We start from the raw sequence: 13701 nt of genomic DNA, 5'->3' as shown, positions 1-13701 counted from the left end.
GAGGATCATACTGATCATGCCGTATCCTAGCAATCTGTCCCATAGTCTCGATAAATCATGCTGATTGTTCCGAACCTGCTATGTGCTAAGTCAAATAGTGTACGGGTCATTTAGTGCCAGATATATCAACTCTGTTTCCGATTCGGTGCTTCGTTGCTTGATATAATGTTGAAGTGCTTGCATGATATCAAGTGATATTGGTTTCATGTGGAGATAATCATAACGTAATAAACGGACATGTTTTTTGCCAAACTTAGCAAGAAGTTTATTCGTGATAGAACAAAACAAAAGTCTCACAGAGTTAACTGCTCACAAATGTGGAAGGAAGGGCACCACGATATTCAAAGTGGGTCCTGGTGTTCAAGTTGTGTCTTGGGCACCATTCATCATTTTGACACAAGCCTTGACAGAATTCTGATCAACCGAAAGATTCTGAGAGACTCGTTGACGTTGAGAAAAAATATGACTTCAAGCATCGAGAAATCTAATGTTTGAAATGCACCAGGTTTGTCCCAAGACGCTAGAAATGAGGTACGTGTCTGTTGCCCTGAGCTTATGTTCAAAAGAACAGTCAAAGGAAGAAAAACAACCTGCCCTTAGTCAAATATTCACGTTTCACTAAAAGGCGTTGTTCGTCCGTACAAATTGCATACTCGTGGTCTGATGGTAATCATATAAGAACTTGACCGTAGTTAAGGTACTAGCTAAACACGAGTGATAAAAATTGGTGTGCTGATCTTTCAATATTGGTTAAGCTCTGTTGAAATATGGGATAATCTCAAATTTCAAATATTGAACGAACGAGTCTGTTCTTTAAGGTATAACAAGTTTATGCCTGAGTCGAAAAGAAGATCTGTCTTGCTTTACCCTCAAGTCATCATCAACATGATTGATAAGACTTCAAGGGCATCATCTGAGACATAGCAATTTCCAGCTTCACCAACCAGGCTCCGCAATGAAAGTTTAATGATGATCACAGTGGTCCTACGTTACGAAGCATAAGATGTGCTCTTTAGAGTTTGCGAGGTTGTTAGAATCTGTAATCAAATATTTAGACCCTGTGTAACTTTCTAGTTAGGAACTCAACTAAGATGTCACTTTTTCCGTTAAAGTTGTCATGGTCTGCATGATACAATGATTAGGTTTGATCTCGAGACCATATTTGTCAGACATACTATCAAATTCAGCCATGCATTTCTGGCGGACCTTGTTGACCAGACGTCTGGATGGTTTGACATGCTCGAACTCGAGTTCTAGAAGCAAGTGACTTTTAGTATCCCTCGTCTATCAAGCGAATATGAATTCCAATTAACTTCTTTCAATCGTAAATGGACGTTTTGAAAAGAGAAGCAACAACATGTAGTTCCTCCGTCAAAATATATAAAGTGTGGTGAAACGACCACAGTCAGTGATGAAGTTAATCTCAAACAAAACCTCAGCGATTTGTACACAGTACCTTCGCACACCAAGTAAAGTCACCAACAACAACAAAATCCACTGGTCCCAAATAAGATTCCATCAAAACATTCTACAGGAACGACAACTAAACCTCGTTATTATCAAAAGCTGTTCTCTTATCAGCAGATCTTACTTATCAAACCCAGCAGTTGAAGTGTTAAAGCCAATGACTCGATGAAATTGCCTAAATGCCCTCAAAAGCTGATTCATTTCCTTTTTCTTGCCAGAAGAAACATCACTAATTGTCGAGATAATTGAAGTGTTTTTTACTCCTTGTTGCTTACGAATCCCGGAGACTTCAAAGCGATGATGATCTTGGTGCCATTATGGGGATTTGATGCATTTATGGTGGAGGGAGCAGGTTTAATGACAGTGTCAGGTAAATGAATGGGATCTCAGGTCGATCGTTTGATGGATTTGTCATTTTCGGAGCCTTCCCAGTGACTAAGCCCTTGGCAGGTACAAGTCATCGTCTTGGATTGACGGAAATCTTCGACCATGGCGATGTTACAGAGGAAATCATGAGGATAGAGCATGATTGCTAAGTTCAAGTACCTGTGTGATGAAAGGCTGGAACTATGTACACTACATCGTGCAATACTTTGTGTAGTGCATTGGTCAGTGCAGTGTTTTGAGGCAGTACCCTGGCTATTGAAGTATCGCGCCGTCATCTCCATACTGTACAGCATTCTGGTACTGTAATATATTTGGAGCCGAAGAACAACTTTGATGAACAACATTCAATTTCGATTCAGGCAGCCGAACCTTCCAGACAGCATCAAGTGCTCCCTCCCTCTCTGATAAAACTATTCGTGAAAAATATAAGAGCATTAGGTGCAAGCACTGCCAAACAAAATTTGGACAAATACCAATAAGCACCACACGTGATAAATTTGATAAAGTGCCATTCTGCCAGGAACATTGCTCTCCTTAATCTAAAGATCCATAGCATCGATCAGTCCAAATTGTATTACTTACAAAAATCTTCACCAGAAATGGATCTCCCATCTGACCTGCCAAGCGAAGTGCGATTAATTCGATTTAGGCAAGATTTCCACCAAGGAAATGGAAATGATAGCTGCATCTTCTTGGATGGTGGAGGAAAGCTTTCTCTCATCAGCAAACCGGTTCTTGCTCAGACCAAATATTCATTATCATTATTAAGTCATTGAAAATTGGTTTAAAGTGACAGATGCACACCATTTTCAAGTAGGGCAAACAGTCGCTGCGTTTAGCAGCTCAACACTGTAGCCTGATCACCAGAGGCAGAGGTGGAAGTGCTGCTAACAGATTTTTTCTTCAACAGAGGGAAACGTTATACTTTTTTTGTGAAATGTGATGACATATTTTGTTCGTGATCGGTGTTTTCGTGTAGTTGCTTGGAAATTGCCGTTGAATTAGACGATGGTTCAGGCAAGTCTGTTGCATTCAATCCGCGAAGAGGACCTGATGAAACTTTTTAAATTAATACTACAAAAAAAATTACCTAACTTGATAACGCTACTATTAATTGCCGAAGTGTTCAGCGTTAGCAAACTCCCACCAGAATGCCACCAGTTGTTAGTATACACAGGTCATGTTCCAACCTAGATGAATCCCTATCTTAGGGGAATGACTTACAACCGATGAGCATCCATTCGTTAATGCGTAATATCATTATCGATTCCCAGAATACATGTGTATTTTCTACCAAACTAAATTAGCCTCAATGTAACTAAACAACTCACTTTCTGGAAAATGACCGAACGTCAGCAAAACTATCACGAGTTTCCTAATTTTCCTGCTGCCCTGGGATTTTTGCAATTATCATTTAATAACATCGAAACGGTTTTTTTCGACATTTTGAAAACGCCTCCTGGCAGCCAGGTAAGATTTAATACTAGTTAATACTACCTTTAAGAACATATCATCATGACTCTTATGTGAGGACCAAACATCATAACTTGATATTCCTACTACCATCAGTCAACATACCATCATGTACATATATCAGATCCCCACCATATAGTCAGGATGGATCCCAACAGACCAAGAGTGGTCCGTGTGTTGACCAAACATTCAGCAAAGAAACCCAATACCAATTCCCCATGTGGGAACAGCTAAAAGGGCAAATGGTCCACTTGGCGCCGTTGATATCAATGATGTAATCCAATTATAATAGCACTGGTGCCTGACTGCACATAAATCACCATCAAAATGTTCCCCATGGACTGACCAGCGGACGTCGGTCCTCTTTCGCTGTTATAGACGTGGATTTTAACCTTTTTTGGACGATGTCTTTTGCCGTCCTTTTTTTTAATTCCCTTTAAAGATTTGTACCGAATCTTGTTCATGGTATAAAGTTATATCCTCTGTTAATTTAGTTATTGGAGATATTGTGATAGGTCGCCTTTCCACACTTACCTTACTGAAATGAGCGAATGTTTCACTGACTTATGCAATAACTGTACGATGGACATATGAATGAATTACTGCAATATGGAAAGGAACTGATAGTTAACGTCACCTTTAAATGTCCTGTTTAGATGTGTAGGTGGGTAAATGACAAATCATCGACCTTGAAAAGGAGCATAAATCTTTTGATATACGCAAAGGGACATTCCGTTTCTCATCAGTAACTCGTTAAGCAACACGCCTGTCTGCAGACCAAGAAATGTGTCTCCTGGTCAGTGACCGAATTATTCAGAAGTTCACTGTGAATGACGATATTGAAAATTATTCCGTTGGGCTCCGTCAAAAGTAAGATGATAAGATGGTGATGATGGTGGGGGTAATTGGAGTCGTCATTGTATTTCTTCGCGACTGAGGTGAATACCAGATGGTGCTGTTATCATCAAGTGCCTGGAGTCCATTCTCAAGAGGAGAGACTGTTTACTGTTGTTAGAGCTGTAGAGACTAGGGAGGTTTGTTCATATTCAACTATTAGCAGCACAGGTCGTGAATTTGTTATGCATGTGGGGCTTTATTGGAGAGCTCGGGGTGGGGGCAATGAGAAAATGCGCATATTCGCTACCATGCGCCTCACAAGAGATGTCACACTATTGCAGATCGCTAATAATGCAGTTTCTTGATTTTTTTCAATTTAGAGATAAGCCATTTTTGTATGAAAAAAAACAACATATCTTATTCCCAAAGAAAGGGCACCATAAAAAATCTTGCCCTAGGCATTGCTTTTTCATCCTCGTGAATCGCCATAAGGTTACAAGCAAGTTACATTAGTATTGAGTGATATGATATGTAGGAGTCGGTCTAGCGCACCGGGTCTATGAGCATCGGTGGCGACTGACAGCTGAATGGACAAGCTCAATATTGGACTTTCCTCAGGGCGAGTATTGAGAGGGCATGATTCGAGGTTCTTTGAGTTGTATATGCAGAGATCTTACTGGAAGATCTTCAGAAGAAGACCAACAAGATTGACGATGGATACTTTCAAAACCAACAAATATCAACTGCAATTTGGTGACTAGAAAACAGGAGGCGGTTTGGCGTTCGAGTTCCATGGAATTGTACCTGGTTTATTTACCCGTAAAAAGATGTCTACTAAAAACGGTTGACTGGAACTTTGTCATGATCTTGACTAGTATTGGAAAAGTATCGATGGGAATCCAGACAAGTATCATTTCCTGTCGAAAGCACATGAAGATGGGGAGAAAACTTGATATTGTAAAGACTTGTGTCAGTGTACTCAATTATTACCAAAGGTTGCTGGAACAACCATGAGGGGGAGAAAATGGTATCATTGTGGTATTGTGAAGAGTAGCATTTCCGAACTTGTACAACTTTGGAAAAAAGTTGTACAAGTTGTACAAGTTGTGACAGAATTCTTCACGTTTGTCCGTCTGTACAGTTGCCTTTTTCGCTCTGACAATCCACTCAATTGTCTATGTAGTTGTTATACTCACTAAACGAACAATGCTTTATCAAGAATCATTGACAAAGATCAATAAAAACTAATTTGATATCCTTCTTTTCAGTTAAGCTAGTTAAGGAGGAAAACTCTCTTGAAACTAGGCAAAGTTTGAAAAACTTCGTCTTGGAGATTGGCTCAGAGTAGGTATCTTTTTATGACATCTTTTTCGGCGTCACTCAATATTTACCAACTTGTTTACTTGCAGGTAATGTGGCGGCGGAAGGCTGACAAGCATCCGTTAACGATAGGAAAATTCACGTTCGTGGGCGACCCCCGTATCAACATAAACCACCGAATGAAGACGGGCACGGAAGAACAGCAAGAGTGGGACTTGATTATACGAGATGTACAGAAGTCTGACGGGGGGCTTTACGAATGTGAAATTAGCACAAAACCAAAATTGGTTAGAGATGTTGAACTTCAAATAGTAGGTGAGTGAAAGATGTTAGCTGAAGTATCTTAATGATCTAAAGAAAAAGCAACTGGCAGACCCTGTCAAGATGTAAGTAGGATGACAAAACCACTGAAAAGACCTTGACTGTTTAAAATGACAAAATTTTATCAGCTGGAAGTCTCGGCTGAAATTTGAAGATTGATGTATCCGCGCAATGTTTGCATAATTCTTGCCATCCCTACCCGGAGGGACCCCATTCTAATGAGATGATAATTGAAATAGACCCCTCGACACTTAAGGGTGATTACATTGAAAACACTTAGTGGCTGGAATGTCAATAGGGTTACTTGTTTAATCGGAAACGAGACTACTTACTCCAGACCTGAAAACAACAGAAATCTTTTAAAGTTGTTTTTGTTTGCTTTGCTAAGCTAAAAATGCCAAAAGCCAACAGAACCGTTCGGTATAATATTCTCAGAAAATATAAAAGTTATCAGTATATCATGTTGTTTTCTGGTAAAGTTTTGCAAGTCAAAATAGATTCCTAATCATATTTCATTTCACTTTGATCAGCTTTGTATGCTGCTTTCATATATGTCGTCCAGGCTGTTGGATGGTCATCGACCTTTCAGGGAGCCGACAGCGTACAAATCATTACATTCAGTAACTGGATCTCAAGCTTATGATGTATCTTAAGCGCATTGAGCAAGGTGAGAAACCATGGAAATGCGCTATATAAGAACCCAACATTATCATTTATTATTTTTTCAAGTTTTGGTCTACAACTTTCTTTTCATTTGGCACATCTGTATTACTTAGACTTAGCTCAACAAAAACAAGTGTAGACGCACAAAACTCTGACATTTTACCACTGTTTAACTTAAAAATGTGTTATTTTCAAAACATTAAGAATACCAATTTGCCTCACGTGCCATCGGTGCTTATTCTTTACTCCGGTTGTTATAACGATTTTAATTACACGTATCCATCATGTGAAAGGTCAACCTCCTCTTTAGGCACACTTTTCTGTATCATCACAATGATGTTGACAGGAAAATGATGATAAAAATGGTATTGCCAGACTTCTTTTTATACGACTAGTGTTGAAATAAAGATACCTAAGGATAGCTAGTATTTGTTAGGTTTCCTGCGTTTTAGGAGCGGGCTGTTCTCGCAATCAAAATGTGGCGGGTCCAATCGTGTCCAGTCACAAAGAGCTCAGGATAGAATAAGGGTCGAACGTACATTGTCCTATAAAACAAATTTAGTATCTGACCTGGCGCTAACTTTTACTTTGAGTTTAAGTCTACAGGGACAGCGCCGGATTCAAGTTATTGACTTAGCCAGGTCTTGTTTACAACTGAGACCTGATTGAAAGCTTTGATTAGTAGCCTTGATATTCAGTTTGCCAAACGATGGCAACGATATCAATTCAAATACGTTGAAATTGAGGGGAGCCACAAACAAACGCCCTGTGGCTAAAAGTAGTATCGCCCACATTCCTGTGAACAACTGCATTGTTTGCTAAAGTTTAAAACTGTTGAATTATTTCATTCTAAGTTGACTTAGGCCATTACTACATTCAATATAGATAAATGTATTGGTGGGTCTATATTGTTAGGTTGAAATTGAAAATGGTAAACCCGCGAAAAATTTGCAGGGAGTGTGATGAATGTGATACACTTGATGTATAAATAATGAGATTTAAAAGTATTAAAAGGCTAGGCATAGTCAATAATATTTAAACAATGGAACGTCAGTACGTGGTATTATCAATTATTCATGTTTAGAATTATACCATCTGATGAGAACATCTCTAAACAAACCATAATTCAAATATTCCCCAAGGTACATGTACGCCTCGGGCTAACCAGTAAATTGTTGCTGTACTGTACTTAACCCTTTCGGACAAAATACAGACTTAGAGTTATACTGTTGGCTGAGAAATGCAAGAAGACATCCTCGTATAACCAGGGGTACACTAATATTTCAAGTTACGCAGGATTGCCAGAAGAGGGCGTATTGAACAACCACCAACTGAAGGGTGGATAAAGATCGAGTGGCAGCAGAAGTTTACTGTTGTCGTCATAGGCAGACCAGACCAATTTAAATATCAGAGTGACTTAAAACATAAAGAGTCAATGGAAAAAATATCGGAAATCAAAGGTCCATCAATGCCAGGAGACATTCTTTAACTTTTGAAAATAAACTTATAATGATGAAACATTTTGCTTTTCTGTTATCAAAGACCTGTTGGTTGCTTTACATATCATCGATTTTTAGCGTCTTGTGTGCCTTCTCTCCTTTCATGATGATATTAAACTGCAGATTCGACTGGAACAATTACAATGATTTATGACTGAGGCCCCTGGGACCTGTGGTGTTGTTGATAAAACCGCAATTAACCCTCAAAAATGTGTCGCTCGGCTCATCATGTGATGAAACATCCTGATATACCAGGCTTCTAACTAGAGATTTCATTCTTTTACACCGCTCTAATGTATTTCCGTCTGCAGCCTGCCAACTTCTTGGCTCACCATAACAGTACCGTAATGAACCAACCAAGCTACATTGCACATGTTTAGGCTTCCATTACCAAAGCTGACTTAAAATGTTACTTAAAAATCCACCAAACAGGCACTTACTGTCAAAAATTGTCTAAGGGCTTTCTGATATCTTTGTATCAAATTACAAAGGCACTTTATATTTATGCATTTACTTATAATACTGATGGAATTGAGGAGGTGTGTTCCATTAGCCATGGCAGGTTCCCAATAACATGTTTGACTAGCCATCGCGTACTCCACTTCAACAACAATCAAGGCAGAACCAACTGTTCTTTGAGCCCTCTTTCTCACACCTATTTGGCTTTTGAAAGAACAAGGTCAGGGTCATGGTTTCAAGGTCACCTGTTTCTTGATACTCCTAACTTTGATTCATTGTCTACAAAAAGAAAAGAAATAAATTTCATTGAGCTATCAAAAAATACAACACAGGAAACTCTGAAGTACATTTTGTGTATCAAGGCCAAAGCCAAAGCTAATCAACACATCTCTTGAGCATGTTTGTTTAAGGGGGAGTGGTGCTTTGATATACAAGTAATATCAAGCCAGTCACTCCTTAAATAAGAAAAATCATTATGCTGTAAAACGTTTTCATTTGCTGTTACGTTCAAATGAACCGATATTCCAGAAAGCTTCCAGCTCGAGACATGACGGTGACAGTCTAAAGACCACTTCCAACAGCGATGCTGATGTGTGGTTTCACCCTTCAAGTCAAAACATTGTAAGAGAAATGAACACCTCCATTGATTCTCCATAAGATCAACTCTCTCATTAACCAAAACAAAAACATATTAAAGGTATTATAAAAAGAAAATGACGTTAAATCCTCACAACATTGCGAATGGATGATCCGGTAACCTTGTAAGTCTAATCATTAGTTTCACAATTTTGCTTGAGGCTAAAAAGTGCGGCCGGGTTCCAATATAATAGCTAGATGGCAAAAGTTCATGCATGAAATGCACTATTTGCGAGTGGCTTGGTTCTTTTTAGGTTGAACGACATAATATAATCATTTCGAGGTCAGATTTCTGTGGTTGTGTACGGGTGTGGCACAAGAAAAGCCATCTTTATCGATTATTTAGCGCTTTCAGTGGTTATTTCTGCTGCAATAGGTTACAGGGGTGTAACTCCACGCTTGTTATTTCTGGTAGAATGTTTCATATCTTTAAAACAAGCATTTTTGAGCCAAAACTTGTCCACCTCTTTCCTACCTCAACCCGCCCAACACAGACATCCTGACAGCAGCACCTTCTTAGCACGGGTGAATCTGAATGATCACAACAGAACCCCATGAACTTTGTAACCCAACAATTGAAGATAGATAACCACTGCTGCCACCTAAGCTAATGGTGATAAACTGATGGCTTGGCATTTGCAGCTCGTATCAGAGTATAACATGGCAGATAGCTACAAATAATAGTGTTGAAAGGAGTAGATGCTGACACACAACTGCAAAATAAAGGGCCTATATATATCAATTTGGAAGCAAACATTCCCTTAAAATCACAAAGACTTTTTATCCTGCGGCTGAAATATATTCTATGAAAATAGCGAATACTTGGTATCACCACCAACTGTCTTTCAATTCAGGCAAGAGTCTAACATCCGAAGATTCCATCTACTTTTGATCCCCCAAGGTTATATGTTTCTACTTCAAGGAATACTTACAACATCTCCGGTTTGCGGAAATTAAAGACAGCAGCGTCTGTTATTCGTCATAATAAGGTTTAGCCACAAGACAAATGGGTAACATTGGATGGCAAACAATTTCAGGTGCGAGTTGACAAAAACGGTCTCTGTGCCTTGCCCATTACATCATATCTGTGACGAAACATCTCTTTTATCAAACGAACAGCTTTTTGTGCTTTTTTGCTAGTCTACCCTGGAACTTGTGATGAGGGAGGACATGTATGTACGACTCTCTGATTTAGCACTGCCTACAAAATATGAAAAAGAAGGCATTAACCACCATCACCGGCACCATCATTTCTTTGTGCCTATGAGAGAGGGTGTTGATATCTCAGCTGATTTGAGCAGAATATCTTTATCATTTAAATAAAAAGGTTGTTTTCTCTGCTAGACGTCTCGCTAGGATGTACCTCTTTGGGCAGCGATCTAGTTATCTGCCATGCCTACCGGCTATCAGACAGGAAGCACTCACTATTCTTGGTTAATAACAAAGTTTCCTCTTGAAAATTATACTTAAAATACTTTCAAGTATAGCTTTCATTAGGAAATGGACAATGACAGAAAGATGTAGCCCCAAGGCATTGACGCTGCAGGGTGTGCCAGATGTTTGCAAGTCGTTTAATTATTGACACGAGTGAGGATGGCTAGACTATCGGCCGGACAAGAAGGAATGAAATGAGATGGCACAGTTACATCCGGAGTTACTTACTCTAATTAATATGTCTGCATTTCGCTTTCCATTTATTAATTAGGTCTGAATAGCAGATTATGGAAAGGACTGAAATCATTATGTGGGTAATAATGAAATTCCCTTTTGTCTTTCCAGATAAACCACCATCAAAAAAATATAAAGGTAGGTCAGAAAACATACTTGAGAATCTATTTCGCGTGGTGAATGTGCGTTTTATTTATATCATTCATATTTGTATCAGCTGTAGGAGGTTAAATTAGGTCATGAAGTTGACAAATGCCACGGGGAGCATCACTTCTACAAGGCATTTTGCGTTTTCGCCATTATGATTGCTTTAAAAAGCAATTTTGAAGGCGAAAACATTTCCCACTTGGTCAACGATCCGACGAAATTAACAGCAAATCTTCCCCGATTCCAGAATCTTTCCCGATTGAGGGAGTTCTCAATGTTGAATCATCCTACAAACTGCTTCCGTTATAATGCTCTTATGTCAAAAAGACAGCATTGTCACCTGAAAAATGCCACAACTCAATCATGGTCGTCTGCTGAAAAACTGCCCAATTGTGACAAAGATGCAGCAAATCTTTGAATGGCATGACGGAAGCACATCAAGTGGACAGGAAGGAAGTCTGATCAATCACGACCGAACCTTGAAGTTCTTGTCGAAGGAAGTCACCGATTTCATCAGTCACAGCAGGAAACGCCGATTTTCTGCTCATACATTGCCAGAAAAAAGCAATTTGAAGGTGATTTATGCTTGTTATCAGAGCCGCTCTCACCGCCGTAGAGAAGCAGAGCTAACGAATCTGAGAGCAAACAGCGCTGCCGAAATCTCGCAACGCTCTTTTTTCATTAACTTCCTTATGTGGCCCAATGTCGTCATCTTAATCATCTTCCTCTTCTGGTGAAGATGATGTCAATACCACTGCGTTTGGAGTCTAGCGTTAAAAGCAAACTCTAGTTGCAGTTTATGGTATTAAAACATGTTTTTAAAGATTTCAACCGAATATCCACAAAGTAAACTCCCTGATAAATAAATCACCCAATGAAAGTGACAGTTGGCAGTAAAATCACGAAATTGACAAAATTAATAGCAGATATTAGGAAGAAGGAAAACTTTTGAATAATGGTGATGAAATTGATTTAGCAACTTCGACATTTCTGAGGGTGATGTGCTGATTACCAGTGGCAACCCCTCATAGCATATGTAAAAATAATATGAATTGAAATCTCGTGCCGCAGCGAGGGCATAACATTCAATTAGATACTGAAAAGTTTGTGTAAACCGTACAGTTTTCACATGCGCTTGGTGTATGTACTTCTCTGAAAGGTGTTGTCTCTGAATTCTTTATCAAAACAAAACCCAAAAGAGGCAACACCACTTAAAACGCCACCGTAGTCGAAACAGGCCTTCAGGGTTAACCTTTTTAAGAGCATTGACACGTTATCCGTCGAAAGATAAAAGAAAAGGGTGAAAAGGGGTGAAAGGAGATATTGACTTCCATCTCGGTCAAGATGGAAATGCTCTAAGGTAACATGATAACATCAGGGTCGTCAAAGACAGTTGGGCACCCAAAGAAGTAGCTCGCTTGGACATAGCGCATTATTGGCTATTTAGTACCTTGAATGGGGTCCCGTAAAGGGGGGGGGGGGTGTAGTTATGAGAAATTCAAGCAACTGAAAAGAGCAACAGTGCAATGCCTCGAGTAGATGAGACTCTTGGCAGCCTTAGTGGGCTAAGTATTTCTCTTCTATAGACTTACGTTTAGGTTACTGGCAAGTTGATCTTGAGGAGGAACATAAATGTCGCACGTCCTTTATAACTGGACGTCTTGGGTTTTTAATGGAATGTGATGCCGTTTGGACTCACGAATGCTACTTATACACTTCAGAGGTTGATGGAGCGCTGTTTGCAAGATTTGCATATAAAGGTGTGTCTAGTTAGTCTTGATAACATTAATCGGTATGAGGAACACCTCCAGAGGTTAGAGAGTGTTTCCAGAGGCTTCGGGAATGTGGTTTGAACTTAAAACCCAGTAAATATAAGAGATGTAGGAACACCAACCCTGATGTTGACACGAAAAGCACTCTACCGACGACTGAGCTAAAGGGAATTTCTCTCTAGTCTGGGCTAGTAGGCATGATGGCACCATTACATTTAGGACGTTTTCACACAACTTATCTCTGGGAAAACAAATTGTAATTGTAATTGATGTACATTAAGCTGATGTTGACTAAATGAGCCATGACTTCGGCCGTTACAATAAAATCCACCGACAGCAGCTATCGAAATTCATGTCGTTTGTTGAAACCCCTGCCTCTCCAATATCATACCGCCCAGAGACATCATTAGTATCCGTCGTGATTCATCATAGAACTTTGACCAGCGTACCGAAAATATTCATGGGATTATCGGAACTTTTGAGCATTAATAGCCTCTGCCCCTCCGTGTGGTTGCCGAGTTCATGGCAGTCACAAGCTACCCTTGAGTCGCTGTCGTGGCGTGCAGATCAGAGCAGTGGTCACTCTGTCCTTCTGGGCTGATGAGTAAACCCTAAAGGCATCCAATTGCACCGACTTATAATCAAATTCATCACCTGCTGGCCTCCCAGATCAAATTTGATTACTATTACGTTTGAGGCTGCCTTTCCATTGATCTGGTCGGACCATTGTGCATGGAACGATGACGCAACATTTGGCTAAATGTGTGTTCTTATGCTATCCAATTAGTCTTGTGGGTGTGAGAGGTTGACGATGGGTGGAGAGAGGCCCATCAAGGGAATTTCCGCTTCAACTTGATCAGATTGTTGACCAGGTTTACTTACTATTGAGAGTTTCTCATGCTGAAACCTATTGAAGTCATCGCTTTTTCACATCACGGACTTCTTCTATAAGTCTGTGTAACACCAAGCTTCTTTTACCCTAATATCTACATCATGGTGAACTAAACTTATATCCTTGTACTTAACAAATACTTAATGTTTAACGTAAAAAT

The 13701-nt window shown here is 39.6% G+C and overlaps 1 protein-coding gene across 6 annotated transcripts in view; it reads left to right on the top strand.

Moving 5' to 3' along the window:
* LOC135483284 (lachesin-like) overlaps nt 1-13701 on the top strand; it is a 179560-nt gene that overhangs the window by 147823 nt on the left and 18036 nt on the right. For all 6 annotated transcript variants that reach the window (XM_064764025.1, XM_064764024.1, XM_064764022.1 and 3 more), the window contains 2 exons: nt 5574-5799; nt 10842-10868. In XM_064764025.1, the coding sequence (XP_064620095.1) occupies nt 5574-5799; nt 10842-10868 (253 nt within the window). The remainder of the gene's footprint in view (nt 1-5573; nt 5800-10841; nt 10869-13701) is intronic.

Source organism: Lineus longissimus, chromosome 2, assembly GCF_910592395.1.
Source record: "Lineus longissimus chromosome 2, tnLinLong1.2, whole genome shotgun sequence".
NCBI classification, from domain to species: Eukaryota; Metazoa; Nemertea; class Pilidiophora; order Heteronemertea; family Lineidae; genus Lineus; species Lineus longissimus.
The sequence above is the reverse complement of the archived record's forward strand: the minus strand, read 5'-3'. Positions and strand labels throughout refer to the sequence as shown.